This window comes from Aulonocara sp. 'chitande type north' Nkhata Bay, linkage group LG16, assembly GCF_057382095.1.
Source record: "Aulonocara sp. 'chitande type north' Nkhata Bay isolate Kocher_YH1m ecotype deep benthic linkage group LG16, A_spYH_male_GT1.1, whole genome shotgun sequence".
Classification (NCBI taxonomy): Eukaryota; Metazoa; Chordata; class Actinopteri; order Cichliformes; family Cichlidae; genus Aulonocara; species Aulonocara sp. 'chitande type north' Nkhata Bay.
The window spans coordinates 33,796,893-33,823,952 of NC_141359.1; the positions used below are offsets into that span (position 1 = coordinate 33,796,893).

At 37.5% G+C, this 27,060-nt stretch overlaps 1 protein-coding gene across 3 annotated transcripts in view; it reads right to left on the minus strand.

Moving 5' to 3' along the window:
• Window positions 1-27,060, minus strand: part of LOC147311907 (inactive dipeptidyl peptidase 10) — a 145,363-nt gene that overhangs the window by 61,722 nt on the left and 56,581 nt on the right. For all 3 annotated transcript variants that reach the window (XM_086266235.1, XM_086266234.1, XM_086266236.1), the window contains exons 2-3: window positions 5,573-5,684; window positions 4,452-4,547 (exon numbers count right to left, since the gene is read on the minus strand). In XM_086266235.1, the coding sequence (XP_086122361.1) occupies window positions 4,452-4,547; window positions 5,573-5,684 (208 nt within the window). The remainder of the gene's footprint in view (window positions 1-4,451; window positions 4,548-5,572; window positions 5,685-27,060) is intronic.

Sequence of the window (27,060 nt, forward strand, 5' to 3'; positions counted from 1 at the left end):
TAGAGTTGCCAACCGTCCCGTAAAAAACGGAATCGTCTGGTATTCAGAGAAAATATTACGCGTTTCGTATTGAGGTGAAAAGGAACAGTTTGTCCCGGACTTCAGCTACAATGACAAAGACACAAAGCTGGAGTTACTCTGTGTGTTTGCTGCACAGCTGCCTCTTCTTCTCTCATCCTCTCACCCTCCCTCTCCTGTTTCTACTTCAATCATGAAACTGATCAATGATCAGCTGATCGGCTTTTCTCTCTTGTTTATTTATTGTCCACTTTGCGCCAGAAAGAGGAAACCAGCAGATGTCGCGGTAAACAACAGCAGTACTTTTAAGCTTGATCAGCTGTTGTTAGAATTTATTTAATATTAATTTCTAGTATCAGCTGATGTTGGCTGGAGCCACAGCTGTAAACCTGCTGGTCATGATATCGGTTTGAATATGTGGTGAGAGGGAAACATGAAGATGAAACCAGGAGATGTCCTTACTGAATCATCAGAGCTGAACAGGTGATGGAGAAACAGGTTTACCTTTTAGGTGACATGAATGAGTTGAAGGGAAGTTATGAACTGTTTCTGAGAGATAAATAACACCAGGATCCTTTTCTAAATAGCTGACAGCTGGTAACTCTGCAGGGGCGGGTCTAGCAAAGTGTTGCCAGGGGTCCATGTAGGGCATTTAAAGGGAAAGGGGGGCACAAGGAAATACTTTCTTATTCTCATTTAAAATGTCTCACTTTTAAAAAAATAATTATCTGAGTCTTGCAACAAACAATTGATAGATTGATGCATATATACCATCAGAACAGTGTACATCACTGTCACAACAGCGTTTATTTTCATTCAAAGGCTTTATGATTTTTCCTATAATGGTGGGCCAGTCTCTAGTCAAAATGCCCGGGGCGATTTTTTTGTCCCAGTCCAGCCCTGTATGCAGCTCATCTTCAGTCTGGTGTTACCTACATCTTCCAATTCAGAAGGCAGAATTTCCGAGTTCTGAGTACAATCGAAAGCACCACGACTGCAGTTTTTGTGTTGGATGTAAAAAGCAGGCTAGGATAAAATCAGGCGTGGGATTTCTCTCGTGGAAATGTGCACATTATTTTTTCCTTTCTATTGGTAGGTGGCACAGTGCACTTGTGGCAAGTAAGCAAGCTAGAAGACTGGCAATCTTGCTGGGTATCCAGTTACGGAAGCAACACATTAACAAGAGAATTCTGAGTAAAACCAAAGTTACTTTCCCTAGTAACTAGTTACTCTGAAAGTAACGAGTAACTTGAAGTAACTGAGTTACTTTTGATAGAAGTAACTAGTAATGTAACTAAGTTACTAATTTAAAGTAACTTACAACACTGTAAACAGCATACTCAAATAAACCTCCCATTCTTAATCCACATGGTTTATTTTGATGTTAGCTCCACCGTGTGCAGCTATAACAATTGAAACTCTTCTGGGAAGGCTTTCCACAAGGTTAGAATTGTTAGCAGTAATTGTTTATGGCAATTTTTTGAAAATTCTGGAAGAAGTACATTTGTGAGGTTTGTGAAGTCCAAGTTCCTGAAAGACAACCCCACACTATAATTAACACAATGCAGTCAGACCCGTATCATTCTCCTGGCATCTAACAAATCCATTGCCAAATGGAGAAGTGTGATGTCTCAATCCAGAGAACATGTCTCCACTGCTCTCTATAGTCCAGTGGCAGTGTGTGTTACACGACCGCATCGAATTCAAAGATCACTGAGCTTCTGGACACTCTGGTGTGCAACCTGGCGGAGCTGGATTGACTAAAATAATAATGTCCCAGAAGGTTTTCTAGTGGATTAGGTCAGGTTGGTGTGGTAGGTAGGCAATGTTATCAATTCCTTCATCCAGGAACTGCCTACATACTCTGAGCACATGAGGCTGGGCATTGTCATGCACCAGAAGGAACTAAAGACCCACTGCACCAGTATACAATCTGCAAATTGGTCCAATGATTTCATCTTGATACAAAATGACAGTCAGAGTGCCATTGCCCAGCCTCCATGGATATGCCTCCCCAGACCATCACTGACTCACTATCAAACCGGTCATGCTGAACAATCCATGCTCATTAGACTTTCCTGGGAGGCACAGCAAAAGTGTCTGAAACAAATTAACAAACACCTCTGACACTTAACTGATCAGATCTATATCCCTAAAGATTAAATGAGTTGATGCTATACTCTGATCAAAAAGTGTTATTTTCTTAGCCGTGTATATACTTTATGTAAAAATAATATAACTGCGTGGGGAAAAAAACAAACTGTAACATCAGGTCAAGTTTGATTATCAAAATTATTGGAGCTTTGGTGGATTATAAAGATTGTGGTGGGGAATTTTATTTTGCTCTCTCTTTAAAGTCTTAGAGTATCCAGAGTGAAATTGTTTGCTTAGCTGTACCATAAGGTTTTGAGCAAAGGTTTTAAAGCAGTCTGAAGTCCTTAGTGGCAGTAATAAACTCTGATTACCTTGTTTCACCACTGTGCTGGTATAACTCAATGAGTTGAACAGGTGACATAGATGGAAGATATTTACTCCCTGTCTTCTGCCTGCTCTCTGTTGCAGCTTATGTGCCGTCTCTTTGCTAAAAAGCTGTACATATGATGTATGTCTTTCCAGCTTTAACACATTACTAACTCAATAGAGTGCAGTCAGGTCTACTACATTACATGTACTATATGCTCATAAGGTTACTGGAACCCTGCAAGAGGCAATACAGCAGTCACATTCACAACACTATAATCTTATTGGAATGTACATGTATAAATTAAAAGTGAAACTTTCTTAAATATACTTGAGGTGCTGCGAAAGCTATTTTCACTCATGCACTGCAGCCTGAAATTATGTCGACATTACCCAGTGGGGGTGGATGAGAGAATGCAAATGTCCATCTTAGTTAAATGGTGTTTTACTGCCAGCTTCCTAATGCAAAGTCTGTGTGATGTCTGAGCCCAGGTAATAGTGCAATGTATTCACACCTTGTGTGTAGTCATCCTGTGTGCTGCCTGATTCTCTTGAAGTTTGTAGGAGTACATGCATGAAAACAGCTTAAGAGACAAGCTGGCTCACAGTTATTTACAATCATAAAGAGTGAAAGTAATGGTCAAAGAGACTAGTGGGCAAATAAATTTGCAGATGCTGTATATATATATATATATATATATATATATATATATCTCACAGTGACTGCATTTCTCAGTGACTTTTTTATATGTTAGACATATAAAAATGGCTAAAATACAGTCTCAGTGAATATAAATACCATAATAAAAAAACTAACTCATCCTATATGATGTCCCTTTTTGCCATAATATACTTATTAAGGGTTTACGTGACATAGTTGTACTTCCTGTCATCCTTACTTTACTGGGCTTTAGAAATTATATTGTAACAAATGGGAAATATAGCACTTTTATGTTATTCTAATGTAATTTAGTTTAAGCAGCTACAAAGTAAATAACTGTTTACAGCACAGAGATTCAAGCTTGACTAAAGACTCCTTATAAAGATAAAGACTCTCTTTGTAGCATCCCAGTGAGGCCACATTTTACCTGAGGAATTCATCCCTGGATCATTTACAAATATCCAGAATACCGCTGTGATTCTTCTCATCGGGTACCCTAAAAGATCCTGTATGAAAACAATGCTGTCTTCACTGCACCGTTTCCCCATAAAGTTTAGGGTTTAATTTAAAATTTGGCGGTTACTTTCAGAGCCTTCCATGGTCAGATCAGTGAGCTACTACTAAAAGCGTACGTAACATCTGGATGTATGAGGTCTGCTGATTGATGCTTAAAGATCCTGGTTAAAGGCAAAATGACAATGTGCTTTTGAGGATGTGACCCCAAGTCCTGGAACTCACTTCCACTGAACATAAAATCTGTGGACACTATTGATACCTTTAAGAACTTAAGCTCCACCTGTTCAGGGTTACCTTTATTTAGTTTATACCATCTTAATTGTTGTGTTTTTTCTGTATTGTAAAGCACTTTGTGACTTGTGCTTTGAAAAGCACTTTGAAAAAAACTTCATTCAATTCAATCTGGATCTGTTTTGCTAAAAGAAACACCAGAGTGATGAATGCAAGTTTATTTGATTGTCTTCTACCTGAACAACAATTAAAATGGAAGAGCAGAATGAAAAAAGAAACACTAAAATTAAATAAGCCTTTTAAAAATACCTGACACTTTGTCAGGAGTTATAGCAATCCATTTTGCAATAAAAGGCCTTGTCTACTCAAGAAAAACAAGAGTGTAAACCCTAATCACGCTGAATGCAGGGCACTTTTATGGCTCACTCTGTTGAGAAGGTAACCTGTACTATTGTAATAACATGTCAACTTTCATAAACAGTATTATAGAGTGAACTTTTCAGATAACTTCAGGTCTTTACAGCGTTGACTTGGGGTCTGAATTCTGGTGTTTTAACATACTCACCACTGATCCACTTCGCATCAGGATCATGTATTTGGAATTTTTTTTCAAAAAGGTCATCCAATGTCAGTGGTGTACCAAATAGTTTACCACCATCATCTAAGAAGAAAGTCAAAAAGAACAACAACAAAAGAGTTGTTAAGTATTTTCTGGTAATTTGGTGTTTAAATTAAAAAACAAATCTATAATTAAATTTCTTCAGTGCAGTGAGGAAATGTAAGATGACATAAAGATAATTAAATAATGTTTAGTCATACTTGCACAAACGCCATTTTTCACAACTGATTGGGAAGCAAAAAATTCTGCTGAGTGACAACTCAGGCAGTAAATCCCTTCCAGATGTTGTCTTACACAATCCTTTCTTAATTTTTTTCATAACCTTTTTCTCACACTTTCCCAGATAAACAATTAAAACCTGAAGTGATTTACCTCAGTCATTGTCTTCTGTGCTGTGTACATTCACTGCAGTGAATTAATAAATATGCTAATGAAGGCAGAAAAACAGGAGTTTGCAGACAGTATGCAAATTAGGAAAGACACTATTGTAATATAGCCAAGACTGATCCTTAAATACAAACTAAATAAATATCCACTTTTTTGCAGTGTCAATGCTAATTCTCCTGGCACAACTTACAAGTGATGGTAATTTGTCATTGTTCACTGATTTTTAAGGTGCCAGTCAAACGTTTGCCCCAGCAGCTATACACTCATGTTAGGCAGTGATAAGGGTACATTACATGTGTTTGTAAATGTGCATGCAGATCTGATAAGAAAAGGAGAAGTTTTATTTATCTGATTGTTTTACAAAATGTTTAAAGCCCATAAACATTCTAAAGTGATATCCACATCAAGGTTATCTACTTTTCACCATGTCAGCTGAATCAAAGCTTCAATTCTGAGCATTTGGCTCAATAAATGTTATTTACTGTATGTGCATGTGCGAGGGACTAGTCCTTGAGATTAGCATTTGTTTTTTAAGAACATATGCCTACACAAAACTACAAAATTAAATATAAAATTAAATATAACATGAACCTACATGTGACAAAATAAAACAATTTATTGTTGACAAAAGTCAACGATAATTTATTAACTAGATGTGACTCATCTACATGGGGTCTCACCTTTTGACAGCAGAACAATGGACAGTCCGATGAGTGACAGCACCACTGCAATAACCAGCAGAGAGATGCCAATGCCTTTCCAGTTTCTGTCTGTTGCAATAGGTCCTACGTTCTACACAACAAGAAAAGAAATCAGAGAAATAGAAATAGAATATCAATCATAATGACATATTAATACAATTATGATCATGAAAATAATGATGATAATACTATAAAATAGTAACATATAGGAGATAAATATATTAGACCTTCCTCATCTGCGGTTTGCTGAATTTTTAGCCACACATGCTTACGTGGAAGTTATGGATCATGCAAAGTATTAATGGTAGAACACACTGAGCTCAGTTCAGATAAAGGCCAATGTTTGTACCTAGCCTTCTTAAAAGCAGAATTCATATTAAGGTGGAAATGTTTTTAGGAAAAACATGGTACAACTGAACAATTTCTGCTCTAATTGTTTTTATTCAGCTCTTTCTAAACCGTTGCTTTCAATATGAAATTACTCAGTGCTCATGGCTGCAACACTTGAACACTTACATTACTTTTATTTTTACTATGCACATTACTGCTTACTTTTCAGCCACTCGGTGTAGTTTTAATGAACCTGATGGGGATGAAAATAAAGTACTTGATATACAATTCTTGGTAAGAAAAAGTAAGTAAAAAGAACCACAGAGGATCCCAGTCATATTCAGCACCTTGTGAAGGTCATTAATTTGTCACATGCTCATAGAAGGCTAGACTGAAAGATCTGCTTTCTCACTACCTAAAAATTAAACATTCACAATGACAAACATCATGCTTACTGTGTTATGTTTTCCAGATATAGATTTTTTAATGTGTACAATGTGTTTATGAATGTATGATTGTTTATTAATGTAATGTGTTTATGCTGATTTCCCCCTTCATTTTCACTTTCTTGGCTCAAATAAAGCTTTTCTCGTTAGTCACTCTCAGTAGTTTTTTCTTTTTGTTCTACAAAGCAATTTGATAGGGAAGGCATGATTCACACAGTCGCTTTGCAACACTTCATCTAGAGATGGGATTTCTGCAAGGCACTGATGTGAGCTTTAATCTTGAAGGACCATTAATTAATGATTTTTGAGGCTGATGAACTGACAGGTCTTCCTTTCCTGGGGCGGTCCTCACGAGAGCTGGTTTCATCAGAGGTTTTTGAGAAGCTTTGAAGTTCTTCAAATTTTTTACACACTGAATGACTTTCATGTTTTAAAATAATGATGAACTGTGTTCCTCCTTTATTTCATTGAGTAGTTCCTGCTAAAATACAGACTACAGAAGAAGCTGAATTGGGTTAAGCAGAACAGAAGTAAAATTCCACCCATTAACTTTGACAAGAAAAGTTAAGAAATAATTTCGCCTAACTGCTCAACCCCATATCATGGCAAAGTGTGCATGCGTAGACACGCCAGTCCACCATGCCTCTCCAAAGCGTGAAATGGACATACCTGCAGAAGTTGCGGTACCAGCAACACATTAAAAGCCAAGATGTTGCTAGTGACCAACAAAGGTATGAAGTACATTCCAGGGTCGTTCTGTGCCACAGACAATTAAGCTTGGTGGCTAACATGTATTTGCATCTGAATGTGTTAATGTCTGTTTAAAGGCTCTCCCTTTGTTATTTTTATATTGGTTTGAAATAAAATATGTCCCTCTGCTGTTACTGCAGCTTGCAAGTCCATTGGAATGGCAAAGCGTGAAATGGACAGTGTGTGTATTGCACACACTCTGAAACATACTGATACTGGTGTGAAACACTTTATGAAGCTCCAGTTTAAGGCAAATACTGACTGCTTACAAGTATGTAAAACTATGTAATTTTAAATATGTTATTTAAAAGTTAAGATGTCTCTAGTAGGGCTGAGTATAGTCACTGATTTCTATAATGGATTCGATTTCGATTCACAAGGTCCCGATTCGATTCATCTCTGATTCTCTTGTGAGACTTCATCAGAGGTGTAAGTGTAACACTGGGTTACATAAGCATCAGAGCAGGTGCCTTTGTGTCAAAGGAACTGAGGATAAAACACAGAAAAACATGAAGGAGATTTTCCTGGCCTGACTTTTTATAGCAGATAACCTTAAAAATATTCTGCAGTAGATCATAAAATGAAGAAAACCATGAATCAACATATGAACATTACCTGATGCTGCTGAAGTGAAACAGAGCAAAGTTAAAGAAGTTTTTATTAGAGACATAACTCAATGTTTTGCAATTTGGCATAATTTGTAAAAGTTCAAATTTCTTTGGTATCGAAAAGCAAAAATTATAATTTCTTGTCAGATGTCGTTTTTAAAAAAATGATGGTGAGCAATAAGCAGGTAATTAATGCAGAAAACTGAGATTTATGATGGTGAACTGATCTTGAAGAGCTGTGCAGGAAGTGTGATTTTATCATGGTGGGAGCAAAACAGCAAAAGTTAGAAGGAACTAATGACAATGTTTTTCAAACATAAAGCATAGTTTTGATCTGCTTTTGCTGCTGGTTCAGTGAATTTTGGTTGTTTTTTTGAAACCCACCCCAACTCTCCAGTACTTTTTCTGCAATAATTAATACAAACCTTAAGCTTTTAAACTCAGTTTGATATTTTATTTTCCTATTTGTTTGTTTCATTTGTCCTTTCCAGTTTCTACTGTTCTTACAGTTTGATATTTTCGAAATCCAAATATTCATGAATTTCAGGCACACAGTTGCTTGTTTTGTCAAGTAGTTTTTTGTTACTTGAAAAGGTTAGGGCTGTATTATTATTCATGCTATGCAGTTACACAAAATAACAAATGTGTAGTAGTAAAAAGCAAAATGACTTGGCATGATATTCATATAACATTTCACCATACCAGGCTGGTTTTTTACTGTGCTGAGTTTGATGAATGCTTGCATGTAAAGGGGTCAAAACCGCTCTCTGTAGACCAGACCCATTTCTGGACATGTCTCAAACTCTATCTTCCTGTCATCAGTTATACAGCCTTACTTCATTTGCTTTGACAGAGTGGTGTTATAAATAAATCTGTCTCGCCTACAGAGCCGCAAGCTGCTAAATCTCTTCTGTGTGTTTATATTTGCTTTCAAAACCCTTTAATTAGGAATATGATTCCAAGATAAACATCCTGGAGCTTCACCATCACAACATCGCCTGCATTTCTACTCTACAACTTTAACCATACACCCAGTCCCTGTGGCATATAGTTATTAAATTTCTGGATCAGTCACAGCATAAAAGTAATTTTTCCAAAGTGGACACTTCTCCTCTGGTGTTGGTTGAGCATGATTTTGTTTGTGGCATCTTTGTTCTCGTTGTTTTGTTTGGCGTCATTAACTAGAGAAATCCTCATTACACATCAGGGAACATTATATGTCATTACGATTTCCCCCATCACATCGCTATACAGTATTCCAGTCATACACTGAGGCTTTTATGTTCCTCATATCCTGCAATTCTGGGAATCCCATTCTCCCCTGCTGTGAAAATGTTGCTTGGAATAAAATGTGTCCATATTAAAAAACTGATTGAAAATGCCATTAAATAGCTCCAGTTTGAGAGTCTGAATCCAGTTTGATGTAGGTCACTGTGAGAATTCCAGAGCACTTGCAGCCAAGAAAACACAGAAGCAAAAACAACTGCACCCCTCTGAGAACACACCTTAAGATGTTTATATTTAAAGCTGTAATTTTATTGGACCATTGGTTGCCCATTTCCTTTGTATAATTTGTTACACAATGTACTTCCACTTTCTGAATGAAATTTAAAGAAAACATTAACATAAAAACCCATGAATTAAATGTTCTCCTCACATTAGGATTAAAGCTTTTTTGTAGGAAATATCCCATCCAACCATTTTCTTAATCCTTTATCCAGCTCAGGGTCAATGGTGGGGGCTACAGACTACCCCAGCTGTCACAGGCTGAGAGCGACAGTACACCTCCTACATTCAATCCTACTGACAATATAGAACTACCAATTATCCTAACATAGTGACCTAACAGGAAGATCACTGGTTCAAGATCAGAAAAAGACACAAATCTCTGGGAGGCTAATGTTGGGAAGGGCATCCATGCTGTGAAGGAGATATGCTTCATATAATAAATCTTTGCAGACACAGGGAGAAAATACAAACTCCGCTCAGAAAGTCCCTAGCCAGGAACCTTCTTTCTTTGAGCGTTCCTTTATATTTATAAAATATCTGCAGTAACACAGCATTTAAAGTTATGTCATTACAAAATTCTGTCCAATCAAAAGACAGCATCCATCAGGATTTTAAGGTTGTTAAAAAAAACATTTCCTACACCTCAGGTACTGAGCTGTCACAAGCAGAAGCTCAACAGGACTTAATTAACTTCATATCTAATATCGGCTGTGGTATCCAGCAATCACACTGTATACAGGTACTGAAATAAGCAACTGAGATATTACCCATTGGTTTATGAAGTACCATTTTGAACCCTCAAGTTTAGTGAAACATACACCATATTAGAGGTTTACATTGGCAACAGGAACTGGGAATTTCCACTAGCAACGTGTCAGGCATGTAGTGATGCCTAACTATTGTGGCCTCTGGTGTGGATGCCCCCTTAACTGGATCTGGACAAGAGGTCAATGCTCCTGTCCAGATTATAGTCCTCATAGAAGTTGTTTTTAAATGGGAGTACACTGGATCCAGAGATTTTTTTGTTCCCAGACAGCACTTTGTACCTCAAGACACATGTGGCTTCATTTTTCCAAGCCACTGGCTATGTCCATCATTTATATACAGTTTATGATTTTAACTTGTAAGTACTGCTCTTGCACTCAGTGGGTAATGGTTGCAATGTAATAGATGTCCATTGTTGTCAGGTGCTTTAACATTGATTCTGTATAGCAGCTCGCAATGATTTGTGTGAATATGATTGACTATCATATCAAATATAGATGTATAGATTTTTCTGACTCTTTTGAGTCAGAAAAAATGTGATCGTATATCTCCCATATGAGACACTGGAGATAGCTTCTCCTCATCTTTAAGATGCCAACGCCTTCTGTTTCTCTGCACCATGCCAGAGGGCTTCCTGGTTACAAAGCAACACCATAAATCCAAACAGATACTCAATACTGCATAACCTGTCAAGAGAGGCAAAGCATTTCCTCTCTGACTTCCAACAAACTGAAGTGCACATACTGTTTCTCTTTTTTTCTTTGTGACAGTACCATGTGATTTTTACCTCAAGTGAAATGCACTCCGCTATCTGTAGTATTGTGCCAGGTGCTGTTTTGAAGATACACAGCTGATGAAATTGAACTGCACAGGAAAAGAAGACATAGATGGGAAAGCTGTATTATGTTACAGAGCAGCTAATCTGTGTCATGATCTTCATCTGAAACGAAGGCCTTTAGTTCCCACTGTGTGCCTCTGGATTCTTTAAGGGAGAAATGAATGTAAAGCATCCTTGCTGCCAGACACACAAGACAAACAGCAGTCACCTTTGTCTAGATCAGTGACACAGAAGCAACAAAGTTCAGAAGTAACCTGGTGTTTATCACAGTGTGACTTCCTGTTCTATGTTCTTCAGGTCAACAAGAAACCAGGCCTCCTTTATCAGCCACTGAAACCTAGCTCTGTAACTCTATGCACACCATTTTGTTAGTCTGTGTGGTGAATGAAAAAAGCAAAATGTATTTCAGGTGCGAGTTTGTTGATGTTTGTATTCCTCAGATTATATATACCGGTAAATAAATCCAAAAATATTACTCATAAGCATTTTCAGCTAATTATCCATGTGTCCGTCATGGGCTCAGTATTCTAAGCAGAGATACGCAGACCTCCCTTCTCCTGCAACCACTTCTAGTATCTCTGGAGGGACACACAGCATGCCCTGGGTCTTCCCCAGAGTTTCGTTTTAGTTAGCGATGCCTCATATACCTCACCTAATGGGTGTCTAGGAGGCATCCAAGTCAGTTGTTTGAGCTACCTCAACCAGATCATTGGATCAGTTCAGATTGATCTGGATCAATGTAGAGGAGCAGCAGCTCTCTGAGCCTCTCCCAGATATCTCTAAGGCTAAGCCTAGATACCCTTCAGAGAAAATGAAGAAAGTTTGCTTCTGCAAGCTAAATCCTACAGTATATCTTATTCTCTCAATCACCACATACAGCACAAATAAGCTAATGGCTGAAACGTTTCTGTAGCACACTCATATTGACAGCTTAAAACAATCCAACTGTTTAGGTTATTTCAGCCTACATACAATTGCTTTGTAACCAATCTCCATTACAGCTGCTCCATTTTAAGCTGCTTTGGACAGGGCTGCGATCATTGCTGTACTGTGTTGTGATCCTGCACTGTGTTTTTTGCTGGGGTCTTGCTGCAGCTCCCCAAACTTTAGTTTGACTGAATGATGTAGCTACTTTTCAGTCAGTTTCATTCAATGTTAATCCTCAGACAGAGGGTGTTTTCGAGAAATATTATATTTCTCTTATGAAATATTGAGTCCTAGAATAGAATCATAACACTAATTATGCATTACTGCATTATGCACAAAAACATTTTTTTTTCTAGTAAAGTGATACAGACAGAAATTTATAATAATTTTACAATAATAAAAGGCACACTGCCTGAAAAAGATCATTCACCCATTAATAATCTTATATTTGTGCTACTGCGGCAGCTTGCCATTTTGAGAGTATTTATATCTGCTCTTGATATCATGTTATCAAGAGCAAAGTGCAGAAAAAAGGGACGGACTTTTCAAATGGCTTTTCAAGCTATATTTAGAAAAGCAAGGGAAAGAATCTGCAGTGAACTGCTGTTTCTAAGATTTTCAAAGCAACAGAACAATACTTTGCAAAACTCCTTGACACGTAAAACCTAGGTGAACTCATGATGTTCAGCATAACAAAGCATTCAGTGCAACAGGAGAGCAAGAGCTTTCAAGTGCTTTGACAGACTGGATCTCAGTTCAGGCCATGAAGTAAGCCTCTTTCTAATTCCATTGTTCTAAGAGTTATTATATCCCATCTATAAGTCAGTCAGTTTACAACATGCTTCAATCATTCATTTTCAGCAAGACTAAATCAGCATCTATACAATGTTGATCTACAAGTGTTTTTTTTCCAGTGTTTTCCACTATGACACGATGTTTCACTTTTCCACGAACTCATGGATGCTCCAGATGTTTAGACAACAATCTCTGGATCACTGTGAAAGTAAAAAAGAAAAATCCTGATCATCTGGAGTTTTTGTACTGTACTTTAAAAGCAGATTTGAAGTATGCATTTTTAAAAATCAGAGGTAATCATAGTGAAGCAATATTGTCAGCAATTTAGCTGAAGTATGACACTCCATTATGACACCACTTTTTCCTAAATTTACCTGCTTTCATATTCTCCAGACGGCACTTTCATCTGGTGTAAGCAGACAAAATATTCAAAAGAGCACAGCTCATATAAACACAGTTTCAAGGATTTCTTTTCTAACAAAAGACCCACACCAATCCCTGCTGACCTTCACTCCTTCCAAGTTTCAAAACTGATTTTAAGATTTTCCTACTAATTCTGCATTGGCCTTATTGCTGCTGGAGATTTTCCAACAGGGCCTTATTAGTGGTTCTTATAGAGCTTTCCTTGTCACTCTGTATTTTTAAACCCCAGTATAAGGTCAAAGGTATACAACTGAGCTACTAGGAAGTTTGGAATCTGAAAAAAAAAAGTGATTTCTCTGATCAGTATGTGCATTTTAAGACACTTGGAGGGCAGAAATTTCTGCTGTGGTCTGAGTCTTTTCCCTTTGTGTTCCTTCACTATCCCTTCACTCTGTGCTTTGCTTTTCAGCCTCTTTCCCTGGGTCTGTTTGCTTTCCATAACCTGCCCTCTCTCTCTTATCTCCTCCAGCCTTTGGTGCCCATGCCTGACAGCAATAAGCTCATCTCATTCCCAAATCCGTCATCTCATGATGCAAACATAACCCCAACAGCACCAAGAAACAACTGCTTGAAGACAAAACAAAACAAAAATGTAATTTAGATTTTGATGCGGGAAAGTAAAAACATAAAAAAGTAAAAACATAAAAAAAGAAACATTTTGCAGGCATGAGGGATACAGGGCACATAAACTGTTGATAGGCATCATACTCTTGGCATATTAGCTTGTTACTTGAAGTAAAGAGCAAATGAATTAAAGATGAGAAAGGTTTTCTTCATGCACAGTGCATCTTTTGCCTTTCCTTTTCCCTCCAGGTTGAAGGACATTCTCCATTTACAACTCATCTGACGTGGTCTAACTCACTGCAGTGGTTTTAACTTCACAAATATTTAACTTATTTAACCCCCCTCACTTCAGCTTGCTCATCTGTTGACAATGACAAGCTAAAGAAATTGAGTGCATGCTGTGCACCAATCCAATATTTTACCGAGCAGTTTGGCAGACAGGAACAACATTTACATGATGAATTGGCAGACTGAAATATTCTAATAAATATCCCAAAGGCTGAATTTGAGAGATAATATATCACCTAGCTTTGAGTGTGGAGCCTGGACCACTTGGCATTTTTGTCATATAAAAGCAGGGAGGAATGCTGTGCTTCAGCGGTTATTCAGGACACTGACTATTAAGAGAAAGCAGGAGCAGGAGATGTCCTTTGGTTGCATAAAGAGGCCTGCAAGGTTCATCTTTGAACATTGTAATCTTTGCAAACAAACCTGGAGAGATAAAGCGGTCTGGTACAGATGGAGCAACAATTTCATTCATTCATTCATTTCATTTATTTATTCATTTTCAGGCACAACAAATACCTATATTGAACATAAAATACACAAAACAAAAAACAAAACTTGCCTGAAAAAGGAGTGGGACGAAGAAAACTTATTAAATCCCACCCCTATACTCACTCATCAACAAAAAAAAACAATAAACTTCCCGCAGCTACGCCCATCATTGCATACAGACCCATCAACAGCCCCGGGCAGATACAAGCATCTAAGCGGCAGCTCGCAACCAACAATTAGAGCCTTCATAACTGAATACAGAATATATAAATTATAAATTGCATTACCACAGGTAACAGGCAGTAATAACTACAAGTAACAGACACACATACATATACATACATATATATCTACACACACAAGTACATATATGTACATACATACACACACTTTATTTTTTATTTTTTATTTTGGAATCCATACCAGCAATGGTAAGAGGACAGACATTACAGAGCACACTAAAACCCATCATTGAGTATACTGTGACCAGACCAACTGTTTGTAGAGAAATTTAAATCTATGAATATTTTTGCATTGTTTCAATTGTAAACTCAGACTGTTCCAGATTTTCACACCACATACAGACACACAAAAGCCTTTACGGGTTGTTCGAGTTCTGGGTAATTTGAATTCTCCAAAGCCTCTCACATTATAAACCTTTTCTCGAATTTCAAATCTAGTTTGTAAATTTGCCGGTAAAAGTTTAGTAAAAGCTTTATACAAAATTATGGATGTATTGTAATTAACCAGATCCTGGAATTTAAGTAACTTTGCCTGAAGAAAGAATTTGTGAGTATGATCTAGATAACCAGCCTTGTGAATAATACACAGTGCTCGTTTCTGTACTGTGACTAATGGATTAGTTGTATTTTTATATGTATTTCCCCACACTTCCACACAATATGTAAGATATGGAAGAACCAGGGTACAGTACAGAGTACGAAGTGCATCTTTATCAAGGAATTGTTTCACTTTGTTCAAAACTGCGAGGCTTCTGGAAATTTTGGTTTTTATGTGTCTGACGTGGGGTTTCCATGAAATTTTGTTATCAATTATAACTCCCAAAAATTTGTTTTCACTCACATTATCAATTGGTACACCTTCAATGATAATTGGTAATTCTATATTATATTTTAAATTACCAAAAAACATTGCTTTAGTTTTATTTATATTTAATGATAATTTATTTATGTCCATCCATTTTTTTATTAATTTTAGCTCCCTGTTTACAGTCATTACAAGATCAGTATAATCATCGCTACTGAAAAATATGTTGGTGTCATCTGCGAACAGTATGAGTTTAAGTACTTGAGAAACATCAAAAATATCATTTATGTATACATTGAAAAGTTTTGGTCCCAACACTGACCCTTGGGGAACACCACATGTAATACCAAGTTTCTCTGAATGGTAATGCCCTATGCTAACATATTGTTCCCGACCTGTTAGGTAACTTTTTAACCAGTTACCAGCTTTCCCTCGAATACCATATCTTTCCAATTTATCCAGTAAAATTGAGTGATTGATTGTGTCGAAGGCCTTTTTGAGGTCAACAAAAATACCAACTGCATATTTATTTTTATCCAGTGTATCAGTAATTTCTTCTACTGCCTCAATTATCGCCATTGAAGTGGTTCTTTGCGTTCTGAAACCATACTGACCAACATTTATTATTTGATGTTTTTCAAGGAATTTTTCTAATCTTGAATTAAAAAGTTTTTCTAGAATTTTTGAGAATTGAGGCAGTAGAGAAATAGGCCTATAATTGGTAAAACTGTGTTTGTCATTACTTTTATATAGTGGTATTACTTTCGCAATTTTCATTTTTTTTGGAAAACAACCGGACTGAAATGATAAATTACAGATATATGTTAAGGGACTAGCAATATTCAGAATAACCTGTTTAACTACAGACATATTTATGTCATGATAATCCATTGAAGACTTACTTTTACATTTTAATGTGATATTTATTACTTCTTGCTCATTTGTAGCTGAGAGGAACAGTGAAAAGGGATTTGATTTTATATTACTGATATTTTCATTTTTATGACACGGGATGTCCGCTGCTAGTTCAGGGCCAACATTTATGAAGAATTTATTGAACCCATCGACAATATTACTCATGTTGTGATTTTCACCATTTGCATCAGTAAAATATTCAGGATATGATGTTCCAGAAGATCTTTGTTTAATTAAGTTGTTTAACACATCCCAAGTTCCTTTTATATTGTTTTTATTTTCATATAATCTTCTTCTATAATAAAGTTGTTTGCTCGTTCTTATAATATCAGTCAATTTATTTCTATATGCTTTATATCTTTGTTCCACTTCTTTTGTTTTTACTTTGATGAACTGTTTATACAGATTGTTTTTCTTTTTGCAAGCATTAATAATTCCTTTTGTGAGCCAAGGACTTTTTATCTTTTTTTTCTTTGTCATGTGTTCGTTTACAGGACAATGTTTATTGTACCACATAGTAAAAATATCTAGAAAATTATCATAAGCCTTGTCCACATCTGACTGTGCAACAATGGATTCATTACTCATCTTAGGCAGACATGGGGTCATCTCATGCATACAGGTATAGGTGCAGGAATCCGAGGATATTTGTTACATATTAAAATGTCCTCAGGGGGTAAGAAAAAAGCCTCCCAGCGTGTATCAGTGCAATGTGGTCACTTGAGTATTTTGTGTCCCTATTCTTACTGTTGATTGTGCTATTGTGTTTCACATGATTCTGCTGAATTTTCTTCCCACTCTTCCATTGTTCGAATACAATCACTCATTATGAGCAGATGTGGTTAGACTGCAAGTGCTGTTATGATTACAGTTTTCAGAGACGTGCCTTTTGCATGCTGGGAGTGTGTCTCCTGTTACCAAAAAGGCCACTATTTAAAGTGAAATTGCTTCCTGCTGAGTTCCTTCCTACTAGCAAACCCAGTTTGACACATTATTATCACAAATGACCAGATGAAATAATGGCCCAGTGATTTAGATTCTCTCCCAGCTTAAAATTTATTTGTGCTGTGAAATAAAAGTAAGTTTATTTATACAGCACATTTTAGGAAAGACAACAAAGTGTCTTAAATAAGACATAAAACATAAAATGTAATGAATCACACAGCAATGTAATTCATTAGAGTTTAAAAAGGACAATAAAGAGGAAAATATACAAATCAAAAATAATAACAAAATTTGTACATGCAAATATATACAGAATATTAAAAATAATAATTTCATTTTAAAAAATGCATGCACTAATGGAAATTCTGGAATCAATGAGAAGTGAAGTAGAACAATTTGGACTGAAGTCTGAAATTAACATTACTGATAATTAATTCATAGGCAGTTCAGTCCAAATCCTTGTGCTTATGTATCCATGCAAGCCACTGAATGACTTTCTGTGATTCCAAAATACTCCAAGAACAGTTTTTAAATCTTTGTATTACTGGAGGATATTTATGCACTCACAGTTATTAAAACTCAGAGCCCAACTGCAAATGCTTTCATCAGAAGATATCATAATGTAGATCAGTGTTTCATCAGCATATAGCATAGGAATAGTTTGTTGTTTTTAACAAGACGTAAAGAAATGTTAAAAACAAGATGGATGAGAAGAGACCTTAAGAGAAATCCACATGCCATTTTTTGAAGTATGCATTCGAAGAGCAGAAACAAAAAGCAGTCCCTATCCTTCAAATGAGATTGAAACAAGCTTAACACAGTGGCACAACATTCCCAGTTTTTCACTGTATCTAGTAACATAACATCATTCATGATAATATCATCACAACAGACATTTTGCCCTTTTGTGCTTGAGTGGATGGCATTTATATACCTTTTAAGAGCACTAATGGTTCTGTGGTGTGGTCGTGACTGAAAATATCAAAACAACCTTTAGGTGTTGTTGTGATGTGAATAATTAGAGTTTCAAAGTCACACGTAGACATTGTCTAGGTAGTACTAAGAAGTGGCTCTTAGTACTTAGTACTTAGAAGTGGCTCAACAATTGTGGTTTTCAAACCCTGTGGAGAAAATAAATGGATGTAGCAATGTTGAAAGTGTTGACAATTTCCAAAAGTTTTGATTCCAGGCAACATTTTTGAGTGAAAAAATAAGGCAGCAATCATTACAAATGGCAATTATGGTTTTTGTTTTATTAAGAAAAAACACTTAATGACAGTGGTGCCACCATCATTAAAATCTGTGTTCTTAGCTTTGAAACCAACTAAACAATTAGCCAAGCAAGGAAACCTACCTGGAAAACTGGTGTTTTCAGTCATTGTGCTTTGTGATTAAAACGTTGCTCTCTGATACAGAAGACCATTCACTCTATCACCACAGCATCCAATAGTAAAGCGTGTCCTGTGTCAACTGTGTACTTCATCCAAAGCTCTCTATATAGTTGTGTAAATTACACTCGCCCTGAGAATAAAATATACATTTTACTGTTGAAAATGTGGTGCCAAAATATCATTAAAATACAAAATGACTTTTAAGAACCCTCAAAAATGGCATTTCTATCTTGTCCCAACTTCTTGAGCTTCTTTGTGAGGTAAGAAAATAATCTTCTTAGCTCATAAGTGTTTAGTTTGAATTACTACTTGAATTATTACTTTGAGTGAAGATTTGAAAATAAACACTTAAATCCCTTCTCCTGTCACTCGTGAACAAGACCCCGAGATACTTAAACTCCTCCACTTGGGGCAGGGTCTCGTCCCTGACGAGTGGGAATTCTGCCCTTTTCTGGCTGAGGACCATGGCCTCAGATTTGGAGGTGCTGATTCTCATTCCCACCGCTTCACACTCGGCTGTGAACCATTCCAAGGCGAGCTGGAGGCCATCACCTGATGAAGCCAACAGAACCACATCATCTGCAAAAAGCAGAGATGAGATTTTGAGACCACCGAAGTGAAAGCCTTCCGCCACTTCGCTACAGCTAGAAATTCTGTCCATAAAAATTATGAACAGAATCGGTGACAAAGGGCAGCCCTGGCGGAGCCCATCACCTACACACATGTAGACTGGTTGGGCAAACTCCCATGCACCCTCGAGTGTCCTCGAGAGGAGAAAGAGCTTGTCCAGTGTTCCGCGACCAGGACGAAAACCACATTGTTCCTCCTGTATCTGAGGTTCGACTAACGGACGGACTCTCCTCTCCAGCACCCTGGCATAGACTTTTCCAGGGAGGCTGAGGAGTGTGATTCCCCTGTAGTTGGAACACACCCTCCAGTCTCCTTTCTTAAAGATGGGGACCACCACCCCGGTCTGCCAGTCCAGAGGTACTGCCCCTGATCTCCACGCAACATTGCAGAGACGTGTCAACCAAGACAACCCTACAGAATCCAGAGCCTTCAGGAACTTGGTGGCAGACCTCGTCCACCCCAGGGGCTCTGCCACCAAGGAGTTGTTTAACTGCCTCAGTGACCTCGCCCCCAGAGATTGGCGGGTCATCCCCTTCGCCCCCAGACTCTGCTTCTGCCACAGAAGATGTGCCAGTGGGATTGAGGAGATCCTCGAAGTATTCCTTCCACCGCCTGACAATTTTCTCAGTCCAAGTCAGCAGCACTCCACCCGCACTATACACAGTGCAGGTAGAACATCGCAGTCCTACCAGACTTAGTTAGCCTGTGGGACTCCGGAGGCAGCTGATAGGTACCGACAGGCCAAGCGGAATGCGGCGTGGGCGGTGGCGGAAGCAAAAACTTGGGTGTTGGGAGTTCAGAGAGGCCATGGAAAAAGACTTTCAGACTGCCTCAAAGAGATTCTGGCAAACCGTCAGGCGACTCAGGAGGGGAATAAATGAAGCTATGTTTTTACTGTTCCTCTTGTGTCGTGGTTTCTGGACCGGACCATAACACAGACAACAACGTTATTATAGAAATTGATGAGGCAGACCTTTGGTGAAGTTTCTCATCTCATTAATCTCATTAATCTCATCGGCTCAATCAGGAAAAAGCTGGTTTCTCTTTGCTAACTTTGTGACTGCATGTGCTATATGGAGGATTGAAACAACTGTTGGAGTAGTAACTAAGAGAGGAAGTCTATTAGTTATCAGAATCAGAATCAGAAACTTTATTGTCATTGTCATGAGAACAACGAAATTAAGAATGGTCCCCGATCATTGCATCATCCCTAGCAATATCAAAATATAAATAAAACAATAAAATTCAATAAATAAAATAGATAGAATACTTAAAATACTAATAAGATATAACAGTAAAACATTCACATACATTCCCACACACATGCTTCAGACCGTGCATAGATTAACACAAGAGTGGCGTGATGGACATTTTTTTGTAGTATTCAGATGTGTTATTGCAGTTGGATAACAGCTGTGTTTGAGTCTATTAGTCCTTGCTCTGATTGCCCTGTACCGTCTGCCTGAGGGCAACAGTTCGAACAGGGAGTGGCCAGGATGTGAGGTGTCTTTTATGATGTTTTGGGCCTTTTTAAAACAGTGGGCGTTGTGTAGAACTTCCAGTGTGGGGAGAGGGCAGCCAGTGATCTTTTGGGCGGTGTTAATGATCCCTTGGAGTGCTTTCCTCTGAGCCCCTGTGCAGCTAGTGTACCAGATGCATATGCAGTAAGTTAGAACACTCTCAATGGTGGCTCTGTAGAAGGACACCAGCAGTCTCTGTGTGATGTTATTCCTCCTGAGAATTCTCAGGAAGTACAGTCTCTGTTGGGCCTTTTTCAGCAGCTCGGAGGTGTTCACACTCCAGGAAAGGTTCTCCTCTATATTGACTCCCAGGAAGCGGAAGCTTGCCACCCTTTCTACACAGTCCCCATTTATGAATAGTGGTTGGATCTCTGCCTTTTTCCTTCTGAAGTCTATTATGAGTTCCACTAATTTGCAGTCACATTAAAAGAAAATAATAATTAGCACAGCTCAAATCTTTTTAAAACCATCTGATCCAAGTCAATGTCAAATACATTATATCATAAACCTGAAATATCCGAGTTATTTCAGTCCAGAGTGGCGCCCTAGAAGCAAGAGATATAGAGGCTGGAGGGTGTGTTATATTAGCACTAGAGGCTCTCAGTATGGTAGAAGCGCTGCTTGCTCTGTTTTTCTGAATATGTTATCGAGCAGGCACAGCTTGGCTGCTTTGTGAAGCAGTGGGTGTTTATGGTGGAATGTATATACTTTTTTGTGCTTGTGCGTGGAGGGCCATATGGAAAATAAGGAAGGGAGTTAAAGTGCCTCCATAATGTAACAACATGAGAAAGTGTTCTGTCTCCCACTCTTCATTCTCACTGCCAGCTTTCTTTCCTGCTTCGGTGGGCGGTATTCAGGTCTTCTTAGTGTCAGTAAACATGAAGACATATAAGCGTATGATCTACATGGCCGACGTTCATTTCTGTGTCGCAGAGCTGTGAGTTGCATGTTCCCAAAAATAAAAAAAAAACAACATTTTTTTTCATTCCTTCAAAGTGATTCTACTCAGTTTTCTGTCAGCAGACATTTGATTCAATTGGAACACTGGTGACATTACGTATTTTTGCAGGTAAATTGCTGCCCTGCAATTTCTGAATTCCTTTAGTAAATTTGCAGGTTCTTGCAAGACTCTAAATGTAAGAAGTTAATGTAAATGCATTGTTTTTCCCCACAAATTGTTGAATTTCTTTGAAACAGATAGCAACACAAGTCCCAATTTGACCTCAATCAACTGCAAACCGATAGCACACTATTTCCATCTTATTGCTATTGCTGTCTTGATGCTGAATGCAAAACTATAAGACTTTCATTATCACCTTTTCAATGACAAACATGCACAGGGAAGCTGGTGTAAATGGATGGTTAACCCAAACTCTAATCTTTAAAGAATAAATAATAAAGCTTAATTCTTTGTTTTCCCTTAACCCAAACACAGACAACAATTATCTGTTGTACACTTGAATGCTGACTGAGGAAACACTTGAATCTTATTCAGTGACTTTGCTTTCAGTCAGTGCATTGTTTAAACCATGTTATTAAATGATTCGTATGACATTAGGAACTCTTCGCAGCATTTCTTAAACGAATTAGTAAATCAAATTAAACAGATGTGCAGAATATCAACAGATTTTTCCGTTTTTCCATTTTAAACCCAGTATTCTAAATGACGGGTAAGTAGAAACAATTTCTAAGTGTTCTTGTCATCTATGTCTCTCCCTTTCTGTGTGACATTTAAAATGTGCCTTCATTACTTGTCCCTCTCACCAAAGTCTATGCCCATTAGTCAACACACAGCAGATTCCAGGCTCCACCATGAACAATTGTGAACATTAAGGAAAGAAAACTCTCAGCCACATTTAATGAATTAATCTGACGGGTTATAACAAAGTGAGTTTTCATGCGCAGACAGATTCTCCAGACTCATTTGCAGAGGTGAGCAGAGCCAAATTGAGGTCAAGAAAAGGTAGTGATGTTATCAGCCAATCCATCTCTTTTCAATGAGCTTTTTAATTAAAAGAAAGAAAAGTCCGTTAAAGGTATTCTACTCATCCTGAAGGCTTGCCTAAACAGGGAAGGACTTCCATTTTCACGAGAGGCAATCAACTGATTTATCTGCAGTATTACAGGTAGAATGATTTGCTTTATGAAAATAAAGTCAGTCTGGTATTTTATCAGTACTGAGGATTTTGACAGCCAGAGGGATTAATGTATTGCTACCTGATTCCTTTTTGGTGATTTTTTTTTTTAATGCTCTGTGTGACAGATGAATGTCAATTATTCAGCTTCTATTATAATGATTTTGTCAAATACTGTCTGTCCAAAGTTTCAAGTTGCTATCATACTTTTACTTTAAAAAAAAAGTGTTTTAAGAGCAAGGATTAATGAATCATGGATGCTGACAGACTTTTTTGCCATCATTTTTTTTTTTAAATATTCTAATGCTAGATCGCCGTTTAGCAGTTTTACCTTTGGTGAAATGCAACATTTCAAACACTAGATCAGCATGAATTGTAAAAATGTGTGCATGTGCATACAAACAACAAGTGAAATCACCTTTTTAGACAAAAAATGCTGGTTTGGATTAGAAATTACTAACGTACTTACTTTTTCATCTTTGTTAATCATTTTGTCCAACAAGGTTAATGTGTTTTCATTTCTGTTTGGTGGTCTGTCTGTCTGTCTGTCTGAAGGATGCCAGAGCTAAAGAATAATTCCTTACATTTTGGTAAAAGGAATTTTTATTTCACCCCATCAAGAGAAACTTGTGTTGCAAAATTGTTTCCTGACTGAACTTTATTTTTGTTTTCAGCACCTTGATGTCAGGGCGCTGGATGTTAGCGCCTAGAATCACCAGAATAAAACGTATCCAGCAACCAACCCACAGAATAAAATACTGGGAAAACTATACAATCTTGGGTTTGCTGTGGAGACCAGACATTGAGTCCCTGGCCTGACTCAGTGCTGGTGGTTCCCAGAGAAAGAAGAGGCCATAGACACTGTCCAAGAAGAATAAATGCAGCAAGAGGTTCTAGGCTAAAAATAAACTCTAAACCCATTGGCTCTCCCCTTCCTCCACTTCTTGCATATTCATTGGCTAGTAACCAATGCATTCAATAAGGAGAGATCAAATGGAGTAATTTGTACATGAGTTACTGAGACAGAGAAATTAATGTATTTGGTGATTAGACTCCGATGACCCATCATGGAACAGAACAGAATCCCAGCAGTAATAGGATTTAGGACAGGATCCCACCAAATCTAGATGCTGGTGGTGGTGTAGACTGAGGCTTGGATGGGGCTCTGACTGAGGTGTCTGTGAGGTGGAGATGGGAAGGAGGTGAGTCTAAAAGGGAGAATGACGGAGAACAAATTAAGCAAAGTAGAGGCTCATTGGCCTAAAGATGGGGAGCACAAAAATTATTGGACTAATGACTGGAGTATTGATGACAGTACTGGCTGACAACACAGGAAAGAGGTAGTAATGTAAAGAACAGAAAAGCAGCCAAACACCGAGGAAAACAGCCAGATAACTGATTACACATAAGCTTTATTCCTATTTCAATCACTGACCTCCTGTCCATCAACATGGTTGACAAGAAGGCAGAATCACAGAATGTTTGAAAGTAGGAGGAGTACTTTTTATTCTCATGTTCTCGCTATAAAATCTAAGGGTAGAAAATTATAATGCTTAAGGGTTCTGGCTTTCTGGTTAGAATGCTAATCTCAGTAAAGATCTCTACAACACAATGCACAGATACTTTTGACAAGTAGTCATTACTCTTGATTATTATTCACATTCTGTTGAGTCTGCATGTTTTAAACATTTTTAAACTAACAGTCTTACATGATGATCTAATGATATCATTATGGTATCATTAGCCTTGGCAGAATCACTGTTGTGTATAATAGCTTCATAACTTTGCATAAAGTGAAGAAACAAACAATTAGATATCTTCTAAAAAATGCCAGAGGACCAAAGTTTTTTTTAAATGTCTGCACACAACTATGGCAAGTGCCTACAGATGAGCAAACCTCAGTCCCAGAAGCAATAATGAAACGAAATCATCATTTAATATTGCCATTAGAAAAAAAAAAGATTATACAGCTTCTCTTCTTACAGCAAGCTTTAGTATGCTCACTAAGATATATAATATACATTTTAACAGTCTACACCAAAGCAAATGGTTCTTGTTATTTAAAAAAGTAAATATCCTATTTTTTTTAAAATGCCATCCTTCAGTTAAATTTATAATGCTGATGTGTGTCTGATGATAACCTCTGCCAAATAATCTTAACCTGCAGTTTAATTGTGGTGTAACATGTTAATCTGTGTCTGTTCTATGTGGCAACTTAAGATGCCAAGAAGCAATTATTTAAATGTGAACAAAGCTGAATGAATGCTATTATAGAATAAGGTTTCTGTGTTTAACTGACCTCTGCAAGTTCAAATCACTGCAGTGTGTAGTCTAAGCTAACTGTTGCATAATAAATTTTATGAGCACTTAAGCAAGATAGACACAGGTCACATTCTCTACATAAAAGACTCCCACAACTCCAGCAGCAACCTTTCTGTGGTTCTTGTTCAATAAGATAGGACACACTAGGTGCTGAATAAGGTGTCAATTTAATGTTGTCGCTGCTGATGTTGTCAAGAATCACCAATATCACAGAAGCATTCAAGTCTTTGACTTTGAAAATGTCACCAAGGGCAGACACACAATTTAGAAAGCTTGTCAACAACTAAAGAGTAATTTTAACCTTGAGCAGTGAGGAGATCAACCAGCATACAAAATCAAGTTCTAGTTTTTCAGACATGTTGAAGGAAAAGCTCTTTTTCCAGTTCAAGAAAAGAAGTCCTACTCTCACACAAAGTACTGGATTTTTTCTTATAATCAAACATCATTATAGTTTAGGTTGAGGCAAGGACTGTAGGTCACTCCAAGGCAATGAAATGCTACTTATTTTGGTGTTTAGAGAATATATATTTCAAATACATATTCGAGGTTTTTAAATGCTTATTTCATAAACAAACACAGTTTGTACATCTGATGTAGATGAGAAAAGTGGAATACCAATTATAATGCAAACAGGACCTTTGTTTCGTAATATGTTCTCTGCAAGTTAACTTTCTGACTTAAATATTACCTCAAAAGTTAATCCTCTTGGTTTGTTGTGTAAAGTAAAAAGTATAAGAAAGGAACGATGCAGTACTTTGTTAAAGGTCAGGTGAAGACAGGAAATGTTAAATATCTACACCTGTGTCTCATTCACTCAGCTGCTCCCATTATTAACCCACTGTGTATGAATAATCCTGCCTTGTCCTCAGTCTCTTCACAGTGTCTATTGTGTTTTCCTTGTGCACTTGAGTTTCTGATAGCTCATTTGTTTTCTTGTCTTCTGCATCAGCCCAATAAAACAGCTTACCTTTTGTTTGAAGTCTGCCTTCATGTGTTTGAGTACTAATCCTGCAAACCCTGAAAGAAACACTACAATTTCCTGCATTACATCTGGGTTCATACGTAATATTTAACCAGCAATTACATAACCATGCAGATTTTAATTGAAGAAAAGCTGCATTAAATTAATAATAATAATAATAAATTTTATTTGAAAATAGCGCCTTTCAAAGCACCCAAGGACACTGTACAACAAATAGAAACACAAAAACTGGAAATATACACAATAATAAGAATAACAGATAAAAGTAAAGAGCATACAGAGGTTTAAACATAAGCAATTTTAAACAGGTGAGTTTTGAGGGTGGACTTAAAAAGAGGGAATGAACTAATATTTCTGAGGTCAGGGGGTAAGGAAGTCGAGGGGCAGAGCAACTAGAAGCCCTGCCCCCTAAATTAGAACAAAAGGTTTAGGAAAACCCCACAAAGGGAAAAAGACAACACTGTATGCGAAACAGTAAGTAGAAAATGAGGAATTGGTCATTTCAGGCTATGAGCTCACAATCTTTCAAGCTTCCAAAATATAGCTCAAGTAAAAGTAACACTGTTGCCTTTTATCTTCTTACCAAATAAAACTAAGTGTAACTGTCAGTCTCCTTCTGTGTCTAGCTTTATTTGTGCCTTTCAGCACAGTGACAGTCCTCAGAACCATAAAGTACTTGCCTTCCACAACATAATAATGAGGTGGCTACGTTTTGTCCACTGGCATGTTTTTTGGCAGGCACATATCCTGTCTCTCCTCACCATCTGCTGTCATGAGAGGCATTATGCGAGGGTGGACCTTTCACAGAGTGGCACGGAGATGAGAAAGGATACTGTATCTGACAGGGA